Source organism: Triticum urartu, chromosome 6, assembly GCF_003073215.2.
Source record: "Triticum urartu cultivar G1812 chromosome 6, Tu2.1, whole genome shotgun sequence".
NCBI classification, from domain to species: domain Eukaryota; kingdom Viridiplantae; phylum Streptophyta; class Magnoliopsida; order Poales; family Poaceae; genus Triticum; species Triticum urartu.
Genome location: NC_053027.1, coordinates 426295440 through 426319608, shown reverse-complemented (window position 1 = coordinate 426319608; position 24169 = coordinate 426295440). Strand labels below are relative to the sequence as shown.

Below are 24169 nucleotides of genomic sequence, written 5' to 3'. Positions count from 1 at the left end.
TTGTAGTGATTTGCCTCCAACCAAACAGGATTTTAAAAGCGTGGGAATACATGAAATCACTAATTGGGGAGTATTTTTTTTAAAAGATCACTTTCACCTCGCATGTGTGCCACTTGTCGCAACCTAGGAGTCTTCCCTTTTTTCATAGATCCATTTATTCAAAACGATTTTATCTCTTAAATCATGCGTCCAAATCTCGATCATTTTTCACAGTTAAATTCCTCGCGTCGAGATATTCAAAATTAGATCCCACGAAAAAAGCCGGACCCAAAGCACTTTTTTTTTCCTTTCCAAAAACCGTTTCCAAGAGGCACAATCATGCCTCTCGCGGAAGCAAAATCGTGCTTTTGCGAAAATAAGAGAAGACACGTTTTTTCCCGTTTTCGAAAGGCACATCCACACCTCTCGCGGAAGCAAAATCTTGCCTCTCACGGAAGTAAAACCGTTTCTCTCACGAAAAAAAAGAGAAAACACTTTTTTTCGTTTCCGAGAGGCACGACCGTGCCTCTCGCAGAAGCAAAATCATGCCTCTCACGGAAGCAAAACCGTGCCTCTCGTGGAAGAAGAAAAAAAAAGAGAAAATATTTTTTTTCTGTTTCCAAGAGGCACGACCGAGGCCTCTCACGGAAACAAAACCATGCCTCATGCGGAAGCAAAACCGTGCCTCTCGTGGAAGAATAAAAAAGAGAAGTGAAAGCAAAACCGTGCCTCTCACAGAAGAAGGAAAAAAGAGATAACACATTTTTTCCGTTTCCAATAGACACGACCGAGGCTTCTCACGAAAGTAAAACCATGCCTCACGCTTGCCTCTCGCGAAAGAAAAAAGAAGAGAAAATGTGTTTTTTTTCGTTTTCGAGAGGCACGATTGTGCCTCTTGCAGAAGCAAAACCATGCCGTTCGTGGAAGCAAAACCGTGTCTCTCGCGGAAGAAAAAAAAGAGAAAACATATTTTTTTTCGTTTTCAAGAGGCATGACCATGCCTCTCACGGAAACAAAAGAAGAGAAAACATGTTTTTCCGTGTAGAAAAAATCTTTTTCGAATTTTTTGATCCAAATTCTAAGGAAGACCGGTGAAAAACCGGAAAAAACATCTAAAGGCCGAAAACGTGTGTGAAAAAAAATACGAAGGAAGCGCCCAGAGCGGAACACGTGGCGGTGGCTGAGAGCGCGTCAAGTGGCGCGAGGCTGGGAACGAGCGCTCTTTAGTTAGTGCCCATTAAATGATAGTACCAAATTGTGCGCTTGTTTTATTGTGCACAGGAAATAAAAAGATTATTCGCATGAGATCGGAGTCGATATAAATTTTACCGTGACATCTAGTACAAATGATTTATATAATGCTATGGATTGAAACCCTGCCAGTCGAAGAACATGCAGAAGACATCCAACATACACTGGTTGGAAATCTTCTAAATCAAAGATTTATATAATGCTAAGGATTAAAACTATTTTAATTTTGTTGGAAATATTTTGAATCAAAGAGGCCCAATTAAGGTTGTGGTTGTGCTAGATTTTCTAGAGACCAATGGCTTTTGGTGGGTCGACGGTAGCACGGGATCTCGCTTAGATCGAACAATGTCGTCTAGCCGTCCAACCTTGTGCATGGATCAACCAGTGGGGTTTACCTGTTGCAACAACGCACACTGAAAGGAGGAAATTGCACAACCCATCAACTATCATGGCCAATTTTTTAAACTAATACTTCGTGTTTGTTGCACAAAACAACACTTATTGGTGCAATTTGTTGCCGCTAGCTCTAATTCATCGTTTGAATGCCTAATGAATTGGTCCCGCTTATAAGTGTGCACGTGACAAAAAGTATGCCACACTAGTCGGCCAACCAAAGCTACAAGATTCCCCAAACTAGTGGTCAAAAAGTGCCAAAAATAATCCCAACCCAGTACTAGATAAAGGCATGATTTACTCTTTTTTTGCATTTTCTAGAAAATATTGAATTTTGTAAAAAAAAATCTGGATGAACGAACTAAGCTACCAACATCTCCCAAATCTATGATTCAAATAAGTTGAATATTTTCCGGGCCATCGCTGGGTCCATATATGATCCAGTTTTTTAAAACATTGTATTAAGAATCAAAAAATTGAATGAGCAACTATAGCTTCTTTTTTTTTTGCGGGTGAGCAACTATAGCTACCAATATTAATTGTTTTAGCTGGCGAGCTGATGTGACCATTAGAAATCGTGTCAACATAGTCATATGATAGATTGGAGCTAGCTGCAACGGATTACATCAATATGTGATGTTTTATGCAACAAAGGCAAAATACTCCCTCGGCTCCGAATTATAAGATCTTGCAAGTTTCTTTTCTAAACCAGATGCATATAGATGTGTTTTAGTGTGTTTCACTCATTTCAATCCTTATGTAGTCCATATTAAAATATCCCAAACGTCTTATAATTCGAAACAAAGGTGATACTGAATTATGTGCAAAATCGGCATCAGTGATTTGTGGTTTGTGCAATTTCCTCCGCTGGAAGAGAAGACGAGGTCGTTTTGCCCGGGGCGTACCAATGGTTGCTGTTGCTGGTAGCCTGGTAGCATCACAAGAATCTTTAAAAAAAAAATCGAAGCTCCACCCATCGAGGTGCGACCAACATTTGGTGGTTAGTTGAGTCCACCTGGCTGGCTCCACACGGCAACATGATCCTTAGAAACAGAAAGTCAGCGACCACCTGGAGTTGTTAAGTATACCGAGCACTGACCGAGTAGTAACCAAAATTATGTACTCATACAGCTCTCACACGGCTCTCTCATCGTCGGAGCCCAAGGAGGCGGCAATGGAGCGGGACGACGGCGACCACGAGACGTTTTGGAGCGCCCACTGCAGTCTCAGCTCATCGACGGGTGACGAGCGGGACGAGCAGCAGAGCTCCCCTGGCGCAGAGGGCGCGGTGTTCGTCGCGTTATCAGACGATGTCAACGAAGGGATGAGCACCTTGCTGTGGGCGATGAAGAACCTGGCCAAGGATGGATCTAGGGTTGTGATAGCTCATGTCCGTAGCCCCACACGATCGACCCACAAAAGTAAGCCGGCACTTCCCTGCATATTATCAGCAGGTGAATTTTGGGTTATCTTTTCTGATGTGTTTCAGTGGGGGGTAAAAGCTCATCATGGCAGCATGAGACCAGAAGAGGTCAGCAATCATAGAAACTTACAGCGGGACAAAACAGGGAAGAACATGGATGAATATGCCCTGACAGCGAAACGCGCGACAAAAGATCTAGAGGTTCAACTCAATTTCGGTCACCGGTCAATACCTTTCTACCTCTGGCTACGTCCATCACTCGAATTCAGTTCAAGACTAACGTGGGACACACTCTACTATGCCAGATTGACTGTGATGAAGTGGTGATTGAGATGGACGATGTTGCGGAAGGACTCGCACAACTCATTGCTATTCATGGCATCACCAGGCTTGTAATGGGAGCAGCTGCCGACCAACACTACTCAAAGTACACATCACACCTGCCCAGCCCAATGCTTTTCCCCCAAAAGGGGTCTGCTGTTTTTCTCATGCCAATTTATGTTTCTAGAACAGGCAGCACCAGCACGGTGGACTAACTGTATTTTCAGTACATGCGGTCCTTTTTCGACACGGTATTTCAACATAGATACCAAATTTACAAACAAAATCACCTTACCACAACAACTTTATTTATTTATTTGACACACGAGTAAAATTAAGTGATGAAGCGGCGGCCTGCAAGTAATGGAAAAGGGTATATATGAGTTAAATTATGATACCACTTCAAGGAACTTAACGTTAACGGATAACTCTGTATGTCCATTCTTTCAGATATCTTTTGTTCAGATTCATATATACTGCAATCCAATTCACTGTAATTTGCAAATTGTGCAACTCAGTGTAATTTGCAAATTGTATATATTACACTACTCTGTGTTTTAAATATAGAGACTGCATTTTCAAACTTTTTTTCCTAACAAGTAGTGAAATAAGGCTAAGGCAGGCTTCAATTAACAAACTTATGCACAATCTAATAATGTTCTCAACCTATAGGGAAATGAAAACACCGAGGTCCAAGACAGCGCTCAAGCTGATGGACACAGCAGCTCCATCATGCAAGATATGGTTTATCTGTGATGGGCATCTGATATGTACCAGGTAAAAGTAGAGCAAGGTCCATCCCGTGTCAGCAGTTTTACTACGTTATCCAGATTTTTGTATTTATACTTCTACATATTGATAGTATCTTCAAGTTTAGCCTAGGGACCAATTTATTGTGTTCTCACAGAACTAGTGCAAATGACTGAAAATCCACTAACCATACCTGTGCAGTTACAAGGAAAATCTTCTTGCAATATCCCCGTCACCTGTACAACGCACAACACCATCTTCAGTGTGCAGAATTTCGAGCCAGATGAGATCAATGGCACTGAAGAATGAAGAAGCAAGCTCAAAAGGATATAATTCAGCTTCATCGTTTGAATCACAAATGAGTGACTGGGATTTTTTGTTTGGAGGTGACTATCCTAAACATATTTATACTTTGTAGTGACTACTCTATGCCATTCTTGCAAATTGCAAAAACAGTTGTTCTGGATTATTATTTTTTAAATCTCGGTAGATGGTTTATCCTTACAACATCATATTATTGTATTACAAGAAAAAGGACCAAAATTTTGGTTTGTGGTTTCCATAGTTGGCCTTTTTTTTTACGCTGCATAGTTGGCCATTTAAAGAATCCAAAGGGTTCATGAATAAACTCGGAGATCTATGTTTAATCAATAGAACTGGCAATAATACAAAGTACAACATAATTTGTATATTTTTCATAAACTACATTCTTTACGTATGTTAAAATTGTTGAAGCTCAGAAGAGTCTACACCATAGAAATTAACCAACAAGATATGGGACGCTGTGGAGGTAGCAGATCACAGCAACCATTTTTAGTTCTATGTGTGGAGAAAATGTTTCCTCATGTTAACAGAGTAAAAATTGTAGAGCTTCATGCACTAGCCAATGCAACCAAAAGTCCGAACTTATGGAAAGGGCTAGACAATTCACATATACACTTCAACGCCCCCTCTCACGTGTGACGCGGGAAGACAACACAAATAGACTTAGAGGTATGGCTCAAGAGGCCTATACATGGACACAAAGGGGGGCAGCAGCAATTTTTGGATAAATTGCGAAAGTCAGGATTTGAACTCAAGACCTTAGGCTCTGATACCATGTTAGGCTTCATGCATTAGCCAACGCAACCAAAAGTCCAAACTTATGGAAAGGGCTAGACACACATATACACTTCAATGAAAATGATTTTGGTCATACTGTTTACCTTTTCTCCTTTAAAGGTAGTCAAGCTATTTATTTTTGTTATAATGAACTCCAGATTGGGAAAAGACCACTTATATCTCATCGAGGACAGATGATGCAGTCAGTATATCTGGAGCCACAACTTTACCTGTGATTATTGGTGATGCACACAAACTAAGACAAGTGAAACACTCTCCAACTTATGAATCTGATGGCATCCACTTGGTGCCTGAATGTCATATGGTATGGTCATCTGTGCTAAACCATTAATTTACTAAAGTAATTCATGTTATAATTCCTTGCTCATGGTATCATACAGGAAGAAGCATTAATTGTAGATGAAGAAACACATTTCCGACATCAGGAGGTGTACACTGTAGCTGAGCTGTGGAAGGGACATGACGAATCTAACAAATGTGACAAAGCCGCAGATCTGCTTTCAGCTCTTCAAAGAGTAAGCTTTGTTTCGTAGGTCCATGCTGCATATCCATAAGTAATGAAAGTAGCATCCCTTTTATAGACCAGCCAAATTAGTTTCTCTTTTAGCCAAAAATAGTATGACAAGAATGTTCTTGCAGGCTAAAGTTTCAGAAGATACGTATCTTCATGAGGTGAACCAGCGGAAACAGATTGAGGAGATACTTACAATACAGAGGCTGGAGATTGACGAAATGAAAAGAAGACGCTATGCGTTACATGATGAACTACAGGATTCAAAGAAGCAGAAGCTCATGCTGGAACAGCATATCATTCAGATCGAGACTGCTAGAAAGGATAATGTAAAGGAGATTACTGACTTCTTTACAGAAAAATCGTGCGAGGAAACTAAGAAATGCCTAAAACTCGAAATGGATCTGCTTTCAGCACTGCAAAAAGTAAGAGTTTGCTCCAGGAATCTTTAGTACTCCCTCCGTTCAGAAATAAGTGATGCTGTTTTAGTTCAAAACTAAAACAACGTCACTCATTTCCAAAAGGAAGTAATAGTATAGTTCAACTTAGAAGTGCGTGAATAAAATTTAAACTATTATTGCAGGCCAGGGAGATGGAGAATCTGTACCAAAACGAGAAGGGGCAGCGGTTAGACATGGATGTGAAGATTACGAGACAGAGGGTGGAGATTGAAGAAACAAAGAAGCATCGTGATGAACTATATTATGAGCTAAAAGATTTAAAGGAACACATACTCAGGCTAAAAATAATTGTAAGTATGGAAGTATGTCTCTCAGCTGTCTGTTATGAGATCGTATAGAAAATCTGACTTAATCCTTTATTAAGGATGTGCAGGATGCGCCTGAAGAAACTAACAGAAGAACTTGAAATGGTAAGATATTGCTTCATTGCTCCCAGTTACAAACTGCAGCTTCATAACTAAATGTGGATTGCTCTTATAGGTTAAAGAACTAGAGCATGGTATTTTGCGTGAGATGAGAAAGCGGAAAGCAGTGGAGGAGGCGCATGCAATTCGGGAGGAGGAAATTCAGGCAATGATACGACAGCTGGCAGATATAAATGCCAAATATATATCTGATATGAAGTCAGCCATAAAATTTCATGAACAAGAGCTTGAAAAGAGCAAACACTTTATCCAAGAAATTCAAGCAAAGTATGACAAGTCACTACATGAGAGAGATACTGCAGTAACAGAGGCTAAAGAATTGCGGCAAAAGAATAAGCATGGAGCCTTGGTGTTCTCACTATCTGAGCTGCAGCAAGCAACCAAATGCTTTGATATATCACTCAAGATTGGCGAAGGTGGATCTGGAAGAGTCTATAAGGGTTTCCTCCGAAACACGACTGTAGCTATAAAGTTGCTTCATTGTCAACGCCTTCAAGGACAACAAGAATTCCATCAAGAGGTAATTGAGATGACTTCTCCTGAATCATATTTTTGCTTTTATTCAAAAGAGTAGTAACATCATCATGGCATCGTCACTGCAGGTTGCTTTTCTCAGTACAGTGAGGCATCCTAACATCATGATGTTTATAGGAGCATGACAAGAAGCTTCTGGTTCTGGCCTGGTGTACGAGTTCCTCCCAAATAGGAGCCTTGAGGAACATCTCTCTTGTAAGGAAAAGAAAAACACACCACCATTGACATGGCAAGTGCGCACCAGGATTATTGGAGATATGGTCGGCTTTGACGTTTATCCACTCCCACAAGCCTCTCCCCATTGTTCACGGTGATCTAAAGCCGGACAATATTCTTCTTGACGCTAATTTTGTGAGCAAGTTGAGAATCTGCCAGGTTTCGAAAAATCCAAGGGCCACAAAGAACACTAAGGATCCCAAGTTCTTAACCACTGGGGAACTCACCCCACAGTGCGATGTGTACTCCTTTGGCATTATCATCCTACGCCTGCTGACAGGAAGGTCATCGCAAAAGATCGTTGTGACTGTAGAAAAAGCGATGGAGAAGGGGCACCTGCATTCCATTATCGACGATTCCGCAGGGAGCTGGCCATACCAACAGGCCGACCAGCTTGCGCGTGTTGGACTGAGATGCACCAACTTGAGTGGGAAGCGCCAACCAGATCTTATAGGGGGGGTGTGGGGAGAGCTCGAGCCACTGATGAAGGCCGCCTCCTGGAACGCTGGGCGGCCATCCTTTGCAGCTTCGTCAGATGACACACACACACCATCCAGCTTTGTCTGTGCAATCTCTCAGGTTAGTAAGGATCCACAAACTGCATCGTAATTTAATGTCTTAGTAGTAGAGACTAGAGAAGCATCTGAACTTACCAACTTTTGGTTGTGTTAGGAAAGCAACTTGTATTCCCATGAGGCCATAGGCCGATATATATACATGTATAGGTGTGGAACATATGCAGGAAACCTCTTATACAACAGGATAAATACAAAGGGGTACATGACTTATATTATAACTCTAACACCCCCCCTCAAACTCATGGTGGATGAACAACACTCAGTTTGGAGAGATAAAAGACATGTTGTGCTCTAGTCTGAGCCTTCGTCAAGAAATCCGCCAACTGTAACTCAGAAGGCACATACTGAAGAGAAATAACCTGATCCTGCACACCAGCGCGCACATAGAAAGCATCAACACCAATATGCTTGGTGAGCTCATGCTTCACAGGATCGCGTGCAATGCTGATAGCACCTGTACTGTCAGATAAGAGCAGAGTCGGTGTAGTGACAGAAACACCAAAATCCTGAAGTAACCACCGTAACCAAGTCACCTCTGCCGTCAAAAGAGCCATTGCTCGCAACTCAGCCTCGGCACTCGAACGGGAAACTGCAAGCTGTTTCTTCGTCTTCCAGGCAATGAGAGAACCACCAAGAAAAACACAGTAAGCAGAAAGTGAACGGCGATCTGAAGGATCACTAGCCCACGTAGCATCCGAATAGGCCTGAAGCTGTAAAGAACTAGAGCGAGGAAAGAATAGACGGTGAGAGATCGTGCCTCGAAGATATCGAAGAACACGAAGGAGATGACTATAGTGAACCGAGGTGGGAGTAGAGACAAACTGACTCAGAATATGAACCGGATAAGAGATGTCCGGACGAGTGACAGCTAGATAGACAAGACTGCCAACAAGATGACGATAACGCGTCGGGTCAGGGAGAGGATCACCATCAGTAGCACGGAGGTGAACATTGAGCTCCATAGGAGTCTCAACAACGCGCTCGTCAGTAAGAGCATCACGAGCAAGAAGATCTTGGATATACTTTTCCTGGGATATAAAAAAGCCATCAGAGGTAGAAGAGACTTCAATCCCAAGAAAGTAGCGAAGAGGTCCAAGATCAGACATAAGAAACTGCTCACTAAGACGGGCCTTTACAAAGGCAATATACTCGGGGTCATCCCCCGTGATGATCATGTCATCAACATAAAGAAGAAGAAGAGTCCGACCACGAGGAGAAAGGTGAATAAACAATGCTGGATCATGAGCACTTGCTAAAAAACCAGCTGCAGTGATCACAGAGGCAAAGCGCTCAAACCAGGCGCGGGGGGCTTGCTTAAGGCCATAGAGAGAGCGACGAAGACGACATACCATGCCATCAGGAACAGAATACCCAGGTGGTGGCTGCATGTACACCTCCTCACACAGCTCACCATTAAGAAATGCATTCTTAACATCAAGCTGAGATATAGACCAGTGGCGTGCAGAGGCAACGGCAAGAAGTGTACGAATAGTGGTCATATGGGCCACATGAGCAAAAGTCTCGTCATAATCACGACCATGCTCCTGCTGAAAACCACGAGCCACAAGACGAGCTTTGTGACGCTCAAGAGAACCATCGGAGCGAGTCTTAACCTTGTAGACCCACTTACAAGTGATCGGACGGACTCCGGGAGGAAGAGAAACAAGATCCCAGGTACCAGTGTGTTCAAGAGCAGCAATCTCCTCTGCCATCGCAAACTGCCATTCAGGATGAACAACAGCCTGACGGTAAGAAGTCGGCTCAAGAACAGCAGCACCGGCGGTGGGAAATCCAAAGCGATCAACAGGCAGACGAGGACGAGAACGCAAGCCATAAGTAGGCTGAGAGGAAGATGACGACTCATCCACAGAGGCATCGACTGGTCGTGGACGACGAGTGTAATGCTGAGGAAAAGATGGAATAATAGAAGGAGGAATCGTCAAGGTAGAATCGGGGGGTGGCGACGAAGAAGTCACCGGAGATGAAGGTGTAAAATCCGGTGACAAGCTGGGAGAGGAGACCGGGGAGGAAGTCAGCGGAGATGAAGGTGGAGAACCCGGTGACATGCTAGGCGAGGAGACCGGGGAGGATGGTGGCTGCAAATCAACTAGAGGTGGAGAAGGAGAGGAAGTGGAACGGAGAGGTACAGTCTCGACGGGGGTGATAGGTGAGTCAGGAAAAGTGAGGAAAGAGATATCCTGCACTGAAAAAGTCGAGGAAGATGGGCGTGGGTAGAAGGGACGAGACTCATCAAAAGTCACATCTCGAGAGATACGCATCCGACGACCAATAGGATCCCAACAACGATAGCCCTTATGCTCATCACTGTAGCCTAAGAAGACACACTCAACAGACTGAGCGGTCAGTTTGGTGCGTTCGCGAGGGGCAAGAAGAACATAGCAAACACAACCAAACGAGCGAAGCATCGAATAATCGGGAGAACGATAAAAAAGTCGCTCGAAAGGAACACCACCCTGTAGAGCAGCGGAAGGCTGTATATTGATAAGATAGGTGGATGTGGAGACGGCCTCAGCCCAAAAATGAGGCGGGAGAGAGGCAGCAATCATCAATGCACGAGCCGTCTCAAGAAGATGTCGATGCTTTCGCTCGGCCACACCATTCTGAGCATGAGCACCAGGACAAGAGAATTGAGAAAGAGTCCCGTGCTCAGCAAGAACACCACGCAACATCTTAGAGATATACTCGCCAGCGGAGTCAGCACGAAAAACACGAATAGGTGAAGAGAACTGAGTACGAACCATGGCAGCAAAACGCTTATAAATAGACAACACCTCAGAACGAGAAGTCATGAAATAAAGCCATGTGTAACGAGAGAAATCATCTATGAAAATAATATAGTATTTATGACCACCTTTCGAAGCGAAAGGGGCCGGACCCCATACATCAGAATGGACTAAATCGAAAGGACGCTTGGACATTGACTCACTATGTGAATATGGTAACTGAATTTGCTTGCCAAGACGACAACCCCGACACTCTAAAGAGACATCTCCTGAGACAGACCCCAGAAGACCTCGATGAACTAAAGAAGACAACCAAGAACCACACAGATGACCAAGTCGATAATGCCACTGCTGGAAGGAACCAGTAACGGAGGCGACAGAAGCGGAAGAACTGGCGATGGTGGTGGCAGCGGAAGGAACATGAAGCCAGTCCAACTCCCAAAGACCCTGAGAATCACGGCGGCGAGGGCCAGCCCCAACCAGAGTGTGTGTGCGACGGTCCTGGACAGAACAAGAGTCAACGTCAAGGATGACGCGACAACCAAAATCCGTAAGTTGACCAGCAGAAAACAGATTCATGGTAAGTCGAGGAACATGAGCAACATCAGAAACAGAATAAGAAGGAGTGGTAAGATTGCCTCTACTAGCAACAGAAAGTGGAGTACCATCAGCAGTGAAAACATGAACAGGAGAATCCAGTGATCGAAGAGAGGACAAAGTGGAAGAATGAGAAGACATATGAAAAGAAGCTCCCGAGTCCAGAACCCATGGGGATGTACCTGACTGTGTAGAGGGTGATTGCTCAGTGCGGGAAGCATCAGTCACAGAACCAGCAGTACCCGTCGAGGAAGAACCTGAAGCCGCGAGCAGACGCTTAAGTCTCAGAATATCCTGCTCAGTCAAAGCAATGGCTGAAGCTGTCGAGGTAGATGACGAAGTCCCTGAAGATGATGATCGAGCCTTGCGCAGGTGTTTCTTCTTCGTGTAGCACTGAGACTCAAGATGGCCATTATTGTTGCAATAGTCACAATGTGGACGGGGGCGACCTGAGCCTCCAGAAGGAGTGGGCAAGAGCGGCGGAGCACTCGAGCGAGAAGGGGTCGGTGCAGCAGGTGGCGTAGGAGCACGAGTAGCAAGCACAGGAGGAACCTCCAGCAAACCAGCACCACGTAAGCGAGTCTCCTCAGCACGAATCTCAGAAAGCGCCTCCATGAGAGAAATACGGCCACGAGCAAACAACTGAGCACGCCGGGGCTCAAACTCCTTACGGAGCCGAGGCAGGAACTCATAGACGCGATGAAACTCCAAATTGGCCTGGACAGCCTGGCAACAGGGGCAGGTACGACACCCAGCACTGCGGAGAGAATCAAGCTGGCGCCAGATAGCAGAACTCTGTGCATAGAAGTCATCAACAGTAGAGTCACCCTGCTGAAGAGCATGCTCCTGACGGACCACAGAGAGGTATAAGGCATCACCCTTGGGCTCATAACGCTGACGAAGACTGGTCCACATCTCAAATACAGTAGGAAGACCCAGAAACTCAGAAGCAAACTGAGGCAGAACACTAGCAGTGAGAACAGCTGCAGCACGTGCATCATCATCAAGCCACTGGGTGTAAACAGACAAAGCACCATGATACGTCTGAAGAGCCTCCTCATAAGCCAAAACCTGCTCATCATAAGCACGATCAGCAGCCTCATCAACAAGCTTAGCCGCATCCTTTGCGGCCTGATTAGCATTCGCAGGAAGAACCGATGGAGTCGGCGGAGTAGGGGCCACTAGAGGAGCCGGACGTGGCGGACAGCAGACCTCGCCAGAAAGAACACCCCATAGGCGGATGCCACGCATATGAATGCGCATGAAGCCAACGAACTCGGTGTAGTTAGAGCCATCAAAAATCACCGGGCGACGAGGAACAGCAACATAGCCTGATCCAGTAGACATTTTTTTGGCGCGCACGGCGGTAACAGATCAGGAGTTGGGCCCCTGCGTCCGACAACCAGCAAGTCGATCGGCTAGAGCAGTGCCTGAGAATTCGTCCTGAAGCAGGAGGCGAACAAGCGGTCTGGAGCAGGGCGTCACGTGAAGCTGGCGATTTCCAATCGGGAGCAGGGGGACGATCGATCCGACTTCGAGTGCGATCAGGAGAGGAAATCGATCGAAGCCGGCGGGACCTGCGCGAGCGATCGATCGGGAGAGGCCCGGGGCGACGGCGACCAGATCGGGAGAGGCCCAAGGCCCAACTGCAGGGCAGGGCAGAGCGATCAGATCAATCGAGAGACCGGCGAGCGAACGGAAGACGACGGCTCGACTCGATCTGGAGAAGCAGAGGAAAACCACGGGGCGATGCGGGCAGATGAAACCCAGCGGCCGGAGTAGCGGATCAATGGCACGAGTTGCGGCGTGCAAAAGAAAAATTGACCTTGCTCTAATACCATGTTAGGAAAGCAACTTGTATTTCCATGAGGCCATAGGCCGATATATATATATATGTACAGGTGTGGAACATATGCAGGAAACCCCTTATACAACGGGATAAATATAAAGGGGTACATGACTTATATTATAACTCTAACAGGTTGATGCACGGTGAACAGGAGGTGATGCGTGACCCCCAGATTGCAGCAGATGGGTTCACATACGAAGCTGAAGCTATCAGAAGGTGGCTCGACAGTGGACACGACACGTCGCCGATGACGAACCTGAAGCTCAAACACTGCGATCTCACCCCAAACAGAGCGCTCCATTCGGCAATTCTCGAGTGGCAACAGCAGCAGAAGAAGCACGGGACATGACTACATGAGGATCTGTCAGACTGTCACGAACTGCATCCGATTCATGAAGGAGTACATTCATCTCGGCCTCGGATGTAAGCTGTTAACAGATAGTTTAGACCTAGGTATATACGCAAGCAAAACCGATCCATTCATTCCCCTCCCGCGGTGGCGGCGGCTAGGGTGAAGCTTCCTTCCCTGGAGGCTCTGCCGATGAGCCCGTGGACTCACCTCCTCTCTGTCTGCCGCTCCAGCGGCCAGCGGTAGGGAGGGAACTAGTTATGCCTTTGGACTAGCTCACTATTGTTGAGAAAACCATCACACTTGCATGATTCACTTCCTTGGCTGAGAAAACTATCAAGAAACCAAAAAAGTTAACCAGCAATATTGACCCCAATTCAAAGTATGCAAACACTCTTACTAACATGGGAGAATTTTGTCCTGAGAACCTATAGGAGAAAAAACCAACGATGTGGCTGACAAAACCGGAGATAAAATATATCAATACATCTCAGGGTTGTATTATGAACGGCTTTGAAACTTGGAGGGTGAAATTTGAACCAAAGTAAAGTTGAGGGTTGTAAAGTAAACCCTAAGACAAGTTCAGGGGGTAATGCAGACTTCTCTCCCCAGACTTAGATGAAAACTAAGGAAAAACAAACATGCCCTGAAGAAACAAACATGCCCTGAAGAAATAGCATCGGCAACCCTCAAAAGAAAAAAAGCATCGGCATCCTGACCATTTCAACCTTGTGCAGCTCCGACATGCAGGCGAACTCAAAACATGCACGAGCACCAGGCACCGCAATGCCAATCTGAGTATCAGGCAACGAGGTCGTACTCGTCGCGTGCGGGCGGCACAACGTCCAGCCGCATCATGCTCCTGTACTGCACCGGTACTGGCGCGCCCGCACGCACGCAGAGCTCTACCACGGCCGGGGCCTTGCCATAGTACCTCTTGAGCTCGTTCGCGAGAGGCACACTGTCGCCAGCTGGGTCGCGGACGTGCCAGACATGGTTCAGGGGGACGATGTCGTCTACTGTGGCTTCCTGCCACGCGTGCTGGCCATCCCGCTGCTGGTGCTTGCTCGCCTTGCACATCCTCACCTTGTGGCCCTTGGGCCCGACCTGCACATCTGGGCAGTACCCGCAGGTGACCACACCGTACTTCCTCATCAGCCTCGCTGCGCCTGACCGCATATCCAGCCAGGACTGCAGCGTCCTGGAGCTCATCTCTCTCACAGTGATCTCTTCTTCTGTCCGGTTACCGACATAGGCTGTAGAAGCAGAACTCGTTTGAGGCGGCGGGGATGGATAAGACCAAGCTTCAGGTGATGTTTCTGCTTCTGAGGAGCCGTCTTCATCGTCCAGCTCAAAGTCTGCAATCCTGCCGTCGATTGAGTAAACTGGCCTCGTCCTCCTCTTGGTTGGGTAACGCTCGACGTCGACACCGGCCTGGATGCATAGCTCCAGGATGGCCGGGAGCCTCGGGACGACGTACTTCTCCTTGTGCACCACCCTGGGCTTCCCAACGCGATCAAACAGGTGGTAGCAGTATGGGAAGCCGAGGACGTCCCGTACCGTCCCTGGCCGCCACACGTGCAAGGAGTTCCTCGACGCGCTGTTGGGGCCCTCACACGTCCTGATCTCATGCCCGACGTCACCGATGTGCACCTCCGAGCAGAACCTGATCAGACACTTGACACCGTTACTCCTACCACCATGCTGAATCCACCAGACCATGGCTGCGCAAAGCGAATTACATTGTCATTGGGGTGTGCATGTTTTCCTTTTACCTGCATCGCTTCACCGGGATGGCAGCATCGCCTTTGACAAGGCTGGCGAGGCCGCTGAGGAGCCTCTCCCTTGCTCTGTGCACCCGATGCGCAACCTCGACGAGGTGCGGCACGAGAAGGCCGTTGGCGGGTGGGTGCTCCAGCATGCGGCACGGGGCCTCCTGCCGGGCCTGTCTCTCCTCCTTGGCCCTCCGGATGAGGACCTTCATCGGCGTCACGTACGGCTTCCTCTCCCACTTCCTCCCGGGCCGGGGCACGTCGGCGTACGGGATCTCTTCTTCCTGTGGCTCCCTGCCCCCGTGCAGCCATCGCGTCCACGCTCTGAGAGGACGCACAGACCTCACCAGCGGTTCAGCACCCCCACGCACGACGCGCCGAGCCAAAAGCCCAGCCGGTGGCATTTCATCGAACACGTTGCCCTCAGCGCAGATGCGCCGCCGGTTAGAAGCCGAGACAAAAGGCGATTTGACGAGCAGCGAACTGGCGCGCGTGCTCGAGTTTCGCCGGCGGGGCTCCTGCGGCGGCGACAGGCGGACGTGCGTGTTGTGTTGGGGTCCGGCGAGCGGCGTGGTGGCGCCGGCCCGTGGTCCGGAGGGCAGCAGTCAGAAGTGCGAGGGGTATTTTGGTCAGTGCAACCACTTGGTTGGCTCCTTCCCCCGCCTCCGTCGTGGTCATATCCCGTAGTCGTACCCCAGAGTCCAGAAAAATACGGTCTCCTCCTCCTCTCCTCATGCTTCCGGACGCTGCTCCCGGGGACGACCCCGCGGCCGGATCAGCGGAGGCGGCGGAGAAGGTGAGGGTGAAGGTGCTGTTCTTCGCCCGCGCGCGGGATCTGACGGGCGTCGCGGAGGCCTCCGTGGAGGTGCCCTCCGGGAGCACCGCGGGGGAGTGCCTCGGCCGGGTGCTGGCCTCGTTCCCCAAGCTGGACGAGATCCGCCGCTCTATGGTGCTCGCGCTCAACGAGGAGTACGCGCCCGAGTCCGCCCCCGTCGCCGACGGGGACGAGCTCGCCATCATCCCGCCAATCAGCGGCGGCTGACTGAAAATGAAGAAAAAGAAAGAAAGCAAGGTCGTCTTCTTTCTTCAATACTTGTCTTTGCTTCCTGATCAATGTGCACGCTGAATAATACTCGCTCCGTTCCTAAATACTTGTCTTTCTAGTCATTTCAACAAGTGACTACATACGGAGCAAAATGAGTGAATCTACACTCTAAAATATGTGTACATAATCTGTATGTAGTAGTCATTTGAAATGTTTAGAAAGACAAATATTTAGGAACGGAGGGAGTACTAGTAATAAAGTTGCGATGTTCGCTGACATTTGTGTTCTCGAATCATCAATCATGTTGATGAATAACACTCCAGCGACTGAGAAGATACAGAAAGCATGCTCGTGTAGTTGTTGTATATGACAGTATATCGCCTGCTGGTATTAGATGCTGGCTGACTGACCATGGTTGCTCCCCAAAAATGGTTTCAACGTTCACAACACAGTTGATCAATAGCCAGTGAAACTACAACAGAAAACCTTTTTTCTCGAGTGCGTACTATATATTATATAGATATAGAAGAGAAAAGGGGGTAAAGGGCCCCTCCACTTTGGGTTTACATACACATATATACACCCAACTCCACTTAATCTATTACATATTGCTAACTCCTCGCGTCATTGCCCACCGCTAGAGCCGCAAAGAAGCTTTCCACGTCGGCTTTGATGATGCCTGACGTCCTCCACGCTCTGCCCTCCTCCTCTATACGGCGTAGTACTTCTCCTACCGATGGTGTTGCACCATCGAAACAGTTGCGGTGCTTCCACAGTTTCCACATGACAAGGAGGACGAGGGTGCGAATGTCTTTTCCTTCACCTTTGTTTCCACCCTTGGCTGGGCACCACTCTTGCTTGTTCATCGCCATGCATATCCGTGTCCATATCTCTCTCGAAAAAACGCATTGGGCGAGTATGTGGTCTATGGTCTCCTCCGCTTGGTCGCAAAACGAGCAAGCGTCTTGGTGGTCCAGCCCACGCCGTGCTAATCGGTCTGAGGTAGCTGAATCCTTTAAAAGGGATTTGTCTGAATGAAGAGACTAACAGAAGAAGAAGCCCTAAAAGAGATCTGCTCTCAGATGTTTCTTCATTGCTCCCGGTCACAAACTGCAACTTCATAACCAAATGTGAATTGCTCTTATATAGATTATAAAGACCTTGAGCATCGGGCATATGCCTTTTATATCTAAAAGAAGACCTAGAACATTGGTTTCTGCATTAGATGAGAAGGCGGCAAGTGGCAGCAACAGGAGGAGACACTTGCAATTCAGAAGGATGTAACTCGGGATGTATTCTCCATTTCATGAACAATACTTTTGCTATGCTCCATTCAAACAGAAACAGCCGTGCCTTTGCCTCAAAAAAAAAAAAAAGAAACAGCCGTGCCTGCAAACAAGAGTAGCCGCTTTCAGAAGTTTTAGGAGGAAGACACCAGGATTCCTGGCTTTCAGGTAGGCGCGTGCACTGGCATTTGGAACACCGCACTGGCCGTCTAATCCCACCAGGCAATAAATGATCAGGTTGGTTTGAACCTTGTATGATGAGCTCGTCGACCACATGCGATTTGGTTATGTCATTTTCATTCGAAAGGATTGCACACATTTGATTAATGACATTAGTCCAAACGATGCAGTTGAGCCAGTCATACATTCGTAAACCTCAAGTAATATTATGTTTGCAGCATTTGATCCTGGAGATCCAATCCACTCTACGTTACCACCTGGCATCCGCAACTGCAGGACGCCGCAATCAATCACGTCATTGCCATGCCTAGGTGTAAAGAGGATTCCATCCCTAGCTGTGCCATGGCAATGGCATGGGGCCTCCGAATTGCCGGATCCTCTGCACAATTTCTGCGAGAGCTTCTTGTTTCAGAGCGACAACTTCTTCCCTTACAAGAGGACGAACGATGACAAGCGCAGTGCAGCTCATCGCTTTGCTGCCGTTGCAACTTTACTCTCTCTCCCTCCGGATTCGTGTTGCAGTAGTACAAGTTGCATTGCAGCGCGACACCTAGCTGGGGCCGGGCCCTTGGATCATGGTGGCTTTTGACTCTCTCAACCTCAAAGTGAGCGGCAGGCCGGTCGTTCTTTTCGGGTGAATTGCACTGCCCGTTTCGATGCAATGCGATGCGATGCAATGCTCGCCGGGAAAGCTTACCGGATGAAGAAGCAAAATGGCTATTGGGTTCAAAATGTTACATCACCCCACCGTGCAAGTGCAACTAAAGCCTTGTCACAGGTCTGGCAGGGGATACGCTGATACTAGCGATCTAGTAAATGATCTTATAATTTTTTACAGAGGAAGTAGGTAATACTAGTCGTGCGAGGCCATGCTGAATCATCGATGACAGAAACGTTAAACTCCGCGCTGTGAGAGCCACATCAGGTATTGCTGTGCTTATTACCGTGTTGATCGAGGAAACAGTGTCATCACTCATCAGGGCCACAAAAGGAGTGAGAATCCGGTAACGGGGAAAAGAGGGGGCCAGCGCTAACCACAAGCAGGGGGGCCAAGTAAGCACGTACGAAACGGACGAACGAACGAATGTAAATACATGAAGGCATCTCCAGCCGTTGGTCTCTTAGGAGGAGCAAAAAATCGCCTCCTGGGAACGCACCGGCGCTAAACCGCGCACTGGAGGCGTGATGTCCCCCAATCGCGGCCCTCATGGGTTTTTAAAATGTTTAAATTCGGCGCAAACACAACGCAAACACGGACGAGTTCGTTCAAATTTAAACATATTTTACAAAAAAAAGAAAAAAACTACCGCGGGCTACCCCGCCGTCTTCCTCGCCGCCCGCCCACGCGTTTCTACATGCCGAGGAGGCTGTAGAACCGCGTGTAGTCACCGCCGCCGCCGCCGCCGCCGTCGTCGTCGTCGTCGCCCCCGCCTACGCCTCCGCCGTCCCTACTGCATCCCTCCCCCGGTTGGCGCGGCGGGTTGGACGGTCCGAGGGCGTCGTCGTCGCTATCGAGGCTGGACTCCACCTTGGGCTCGACGAGGGCGCCGGAGCTGCGGGTACGCGCGCTGACAGGCGTGTCCTGGGGCTCCGGCTTGACGGGGCGGAGGTGGAGGCAGGGAGAGCTGCCGGAGCTGCGGGTACGCGCGCTGACAGGCGTGTCCTGGGGCTCCGGGTTGACGGGGCGGAGGCGGAGGAAGGGAGAGCCGCCGGACGAGGAGGAGGACGCCCCGGTCTCCATGCGCCTCGGCGTCCAGGAGCTTCCCCGACGGCGTGAGAAGGACGGGGGAGCGGGATACTCGAGGCGCGGCGTGTTGCCGCCCTCGATGTACTCGAGGACGGCCTCCAACGTGCGGCCGGGCACGCCCCACCACCGGCGCCGGCCATCGGAGTTGAGCCTGCCGGAGGGCACGACGCCGTTGGTGGCCTCGAGCTGCTCGGCGTGACGGCGGCGGAAGTAGGGCTCCCAGAGCGGCTGTCGGGGACGTACCGTGGCCCCTCCCTCGCCGCCCGCGGCAGGGACGCGCGGATGCGTGCGATCTCCGCACGCCGCGTCGCCCCGGTGGGTGGTGGTGGCACCGGCACGCCGCCGGTGCTGATCCTCCAAGCCCCGGGCACCTGCATGTCCGGCGGGACCGGGTACTCGGCCTCGAAAAGGAGGCGAGCCTCGTCCTCGTGCAGATGACGGCGCCCGAATCCGTTCGCCGCCGCGCCGTCGTCTGGGAAACGCTTGGCCATGCTTTCTCAACTGGTGACGGCAAGAGGAGGAAAGGGGGAGAAATGAGCGCGTCGTCGGTGGATGATCGGGGTGAGCCTCTCCGGCGCGTTTGCAGTCGGCTTTTATAGGCGGAGGTGCCGCGTGGTAGGCTTGACCGGCGCGTTACGCGTGGCGTGATTGCGTGGCGGCCGAGGGACGCGCCGCCTAGCCTTCACTGCGCCGCCTGTGAGGCATCAATGGAGGCTGACCGGCGCGGCAGCGCGCGACAGCTTTGGCATTGATTCGTCACGGGAAACAAGGCGATGATGACGACGAAGGGGCGAGAAGAGGGTAGAGTCGCTGACGTGGTGGGCCCGCGGCTCTTCGCGCCAAAAACGATTCGCCCGGCGCCCCCGAGCGACCCCAGCGCGCCGGGTTCGGGTTGGGTCCGCCGGCGCCAATTTCGGCCCGAGCCGACGAAAACTGGGCTCTTGAGACGCGACTGGACTGATTTTTTAGCGCCGATGGACGAAAAGACGCCTGGGAGGCCTTCTTGGGGGCACGGCTGAAGATGCCCTGAGGCACCTACTCCTGTGGTAAGTCCCATCGCTGTCTTTGTGTTTGTGCTAGTGCTCCTTGTCCTCTCCACTCCCCTGCTGGAGGATTGATCGATGGCTTTGGTGGGCCCCGGACAGAACAAAAGCCAAAGCAAAGAATCCTTGGAAGCGAGGAAAAAGCCCAGCTGATAAAGATTAAGTGGAGCAAAAGAATGCACCAAGCAAAGGAGAATCTAAGAAATTTACCAAGAAGCAACAGAAAATGGACGTCACACTCGGCTCACACAGTACTACTCCTACAACCGAAGCACAGCTCTTCATCAGATTACCATGGCGGAGCATTTCTTTGTACTCCTTTCGTAATATATTCTTCGATTCTATGCTTTCTGCTGTATTATTTGTAAATATGTTATGCTCTGATCATATATTGATGAAACAATGATGCTTAGTGCAGACAAACGGAGCGGAGAAAGAAGCGCTGGAATTGGATAAGCTCGGAGACAAACAATAAAGCGGAAAAGGCACCCGACGCAACCAACTACTACCACTGCACTGCACTCCATTGGACTGCCCCACTCGACACCCCCGTGCTCCTCCCTCATCACCCTCCCCGACCCTTTCCAGAACCACCTTCCTCACAGTGCCGCCCTCACTCACTCTGTCACTCACCCCCGCTCCTGCCTTTATAGCTCGCTTGCACTCCACCACCTCACGGTCACAGCTCACAACACACCCACCGCCGCCGCTGCCTCAACGTCCCCTTCCCGGAGCAGCAGCCAGCCAGAGAGCAAGCGAGAGAGAGAGAGAGAGAGAGGGCAATGGAGGGGAAGGAGGAGGACGTGCGGCTGGGCGCCAACAGGTACTCGGAGCGGCAGCCCATCGGGACGGCGGCGCAGGGCGGCGGCGACGACAAGGACTACAAGGAGCCGCCCCCGGCTCCCCTATTCGAGCCCGGGGAGCTCAAGTCCTGGTCCTTCTACCGCGCGGGCATCGCCGAGTTCATCGCCACCTTCCTCTTCCTCTACGTCACCGTGCTCACCGTCATGGGCGTCTCCAAGTCCCCCTCCAAGTGCGCCACCGTCGGCATCCAGGGCATCGCCTGGTCCTTCGGCGGCATGATCTTCGCGCTCGTCTACTGCACCGCCGGCATCTCAGGTCTCCCTCCACAGCCTTCTCTCTCTCTCTCTCTCTCTCTCTCTCCCCTCTTCTTGGCTTGCTACATACGTACTCCTGGCTGTTTGTTGCTTCACAGGAGCTGAAGCAGCTGTCAGTTAGTACTGTGCCTTTTTGTTGTTATTGTACGCAACGCATCTAGATTCTAGAGTGTTTTGTCTTCCAAAAAGTGAAATGGGTTGCGTGTCCAACCTACAATAATCCCTCCTCTCCCTTCACTTTATTAAACAGTTGTAAAAACATTTTTCTTTAATTATGGAGTTCCATTTTACTTAAAAGAAATTTATGGAGTTCCATCATGACTGCGTTATATCATCAAGATGAACATACATATGATCTTTCTTTCAAAAATTCAAAAATTTAAAATTAAAGTAATAAGGTAAGATAGAGAATTTAGGGTCCCTACGCGGCCATGTGCACAAAATCTGTGTCTTTGTTTTGTAGTAGCAGCCATAGTTTTAGACATTTCATCGGCAAACTGTACTGCTGCAGTATGTAAACCCAGTTTTATTTTGCAAAGGCACAATTCACAACTAAAGGATGCTACCAGAGCTCATCTTTTGATGCAGCGCTTCTGTAATGTCCAAATCTAGATATTCAAACCTCAAAAGGTCAAAGGTGCACATGAAAGGCACCATTTTTATTACTCGATCTGATTCGGTTTCGCTTGGAGACGAGTGACCAATATGCAGTAATATTTCATAAAATTCGTTTGCTGAAACTCTGCTACGGCCAACACATTATTTAGTAGTCATTAAACCACTTTTATTGTCAAATTGTACAATGTCTCTCAGTAAATGTTGTGGTCCAGTTCTCCCTACTTACTGCTCCTGAATCTAGATTCTGCCTGGTTAATCTCAAAATGTCAAATTGTCAGAGAACAAATATGATGTAACAATAAAAGCACTACCAGAGTCGAGGACACTGCTAATCTCTATTGTGATACAATGACAGGAGGACACATCAACCCAGCGGTGACTTTTGGGCTGTTCTTAGCCAGGAAGCTGTCCCTGACCAGGGCCATCTTCTACATAATTATGCAATGCCTAGGGGCCATCTGTGGAGCTGGAGTGGTGAAGGGCTTCCAGCAGGGTCTGTACATGGGCAACGGTGGCGGCGCCAATGTAGTCGCCAGTGGCTACACCAAGGGCGATGGCCTTGGCGCTGAGATCATTGGCACCTTCGTCTTGGTCTACACCGTTTTCTCTGCTACTGATGCCAAGAGGAATGCCAGAGACTCCCATGTTCCTGTAAGTACTCTACACTTCTACTCCACCAGTTCTGTTTTATATGTGATGCTACATGCTAGCAATGGCTTAGTTATTAGCTGGGTAGTTTGTACTGAATAGCAATGAACTGATGTGCTGATGTGATTACAATGAACTGACGCGCTTGTAACTTACATTCTCTGGTTCGTCTTGCTTGCTCCAGTGAATTGTGTGTCTAGTCATCTCATTATGATTTTTCTAAGTGTTTTGGTACATATCGTAACATTTTTCCATCCGTTGCTTGTGAAAACAGATCCTGGCCCCTCTGCCGATTGGGTTCGCGGTGTTCCTGGTCCACCTGGCCACCATCCCCATCACTGGCACCGGCATCAACCCAGCGAGGAGCCTTGGCGCTGCCATCATCTACAACAGGGACCATGCCTGGAATGACCATGTGAGTGAAACCCCACTCTCACCTACTTGCCCTTTTCAGCAAATAGTTCCACTAACAATGAAACTGCCTCCAGACGAACATATCAAATGCAATCGGCACTTCCATGCCATGGTGGGGCATATTAGTTGATAGTTAGTGCACAATGTTCTGGGTAGTCTGAGCTCATAAGGTGTTGCATGTAACCAACCACAATTAATCATAGAATTAACAACCTCAATGATGCTAACATAGTGGCACGTTATCGTTTAATAAGTAAGCTATGGGATATGGTGTAGCAACTCAATCTGTTTTCTCATGCCTCACCTATCAATACCAGAGGCTATATATACCTGAAAAACTTCATTCCTAAGCTAGTTTGATTTTGCAGTGGATCTTCTGGGTGGGCCCCTTCGTGGGCGCTGCCCTGGCGGCCGTGTACCACCAGGTGATCATCAGAGCAATTCCCTTCAACAAGAGCAGGTCCTAAGCCGCCTCGCCTCCGCTACCAAAAGCCGATCCGAAATAACGAGCTTCTTTGTGATGTCTTGTTTCGAGCGCCTAGTATCGCATCCGCCGTCGATTCTCCTCAAGATGTTCTCTCCTGACTGAATCCAGACTTGTGTGTGTTAAGACTCCGGTGTGACAGTTGTGTGTGTTCTCATTGTGGAAGATTTAATAAGTTATAATTTGTTGCTGTAGTTTCCCTATAGCTGCTCCCGTGTTTGTGTCTGGAATGTTGACAACGATGCTAATATAAGATTGTCCTAGCTGATAGTTAACCTAGACTAAAGCAAGGAAAACAGAAATTACCGAGA

General features: G+C 48.7%; 3 protein-coding genes and 1 pseudogene across 3 annotated transcripts; 3 read left to right on the top strand and 1 right to left on the bottom strand.

Annotated features, from left to right (window-relative positions):
* Positions 1–2713: 2713 nt before the first annotated feature.
* Positions 2714–13756, top strand: LOC125516832 (annotated as a pseudogene).
* Positions 13757–13952: 196 nt separating this feature from the next.
* Positions 13953–15859, bottom strand: LOC125513943 (APO protein 3, mitochondrial). The gene is made up of 2 exons (XM_048679179.1): positions 15279–15859; positions 13953–15169 (listed from the first exon to the last, which is right to left on the bottom strand). The coding sequence occupies exons 1-2, from the start codon at positions 15677–15679 to the stop codon at positions 14305–14307; spliced, it is 1266 nt and encodes a 421-aa protein (XP_048535136.1). The 5' UTR covers positions 15680–15859; the 3' UTR covers positions 13953–14304.
* An 80-nt stretch (positions 15860–15939) lies between these two features.
* LOC125513944 (molybdopterin synthase sulfur carrier subunit) lies at positions 15940–16596 on the top strand. The gene has a single exon (XM_048679180.1). It carries the CDS (start codon positions 16009–16011, stop codon positions 16315–16317), a length of 309 nt encoding a protein of 102 aa, XP_048535137.1. The 5' UTR covers positions 15940–16008; the 3' UTR covers positions 16318–16596.
* Positions 16597–21130: 4534 nt separating this feature from the next.
* Positions 21131–24063, top strand: LOC125513942 (aquaporin PIP1-1). Its single transcript, XM_048679178.1, has 4 exons — positions 21131–21695; positions 22668–22963; positions 23235–23375; positions 23743–24063. Exons 1-4 carry the CDS (start codon positions 21359–21361, stop codon positions 23839–23841), a joined length of 873 nt encoding a protein of 290 aa, XP_048535135.1. The 5' UTR covers positions 21131–21358; the 3' UTR covers positions 23842–24063.
* Positions 24064–24169: the final 106 nt, after the last annotated feature.

Excerpts from the sequence above, each read along its gene's own strand:
- LOC125513943 (XM_048679179.1), bottom strand. The coding sequence starts at position 15,679 with ATGCCACCGGCTGGGCTTTTGGCTCGGCGCGTCGTGCGTGGGGGTGCT. Across the intron at positions 15,170-15,278 it reads ATCCCGGTGAAGCGATGCAG|GTTCTGCTCGGAGGTGCACA; the intron begins GTAAAAGGAAAA and ends GTGTCTGATCAG.
- LOC125513944 (XM_048679180.1), top strand. The coding sequence starts at position 16,009 with ATGCTTCCGGACGCTGCTCCCGGGGACGACCCCGCGGCCGGATCAGCG.
- LOC125513942 (XM_048679178.1), top strand. The coding sequence starts at position 21,359 with ATGGAGGGGAAGGAGGAGGACGTGCGGCTGGGCGCCAACAGGTACTCG. Across the intron at positions 21,696-22,667 it reads CTGCACCGCCGGCATCTCAG|GAGGACACATCAACCCAGCG; the intron begins GTCTCCCTCCAC and ends ATACAATGACAG. Across the intron at positions 22,964-23,234 it reads CCAGAGACTCCCATGTTCCT|ATCCTGGCCCCTCTGCCGAT; the intron begins GTAAGTACTCTA and ends TTGTGAAAACAG.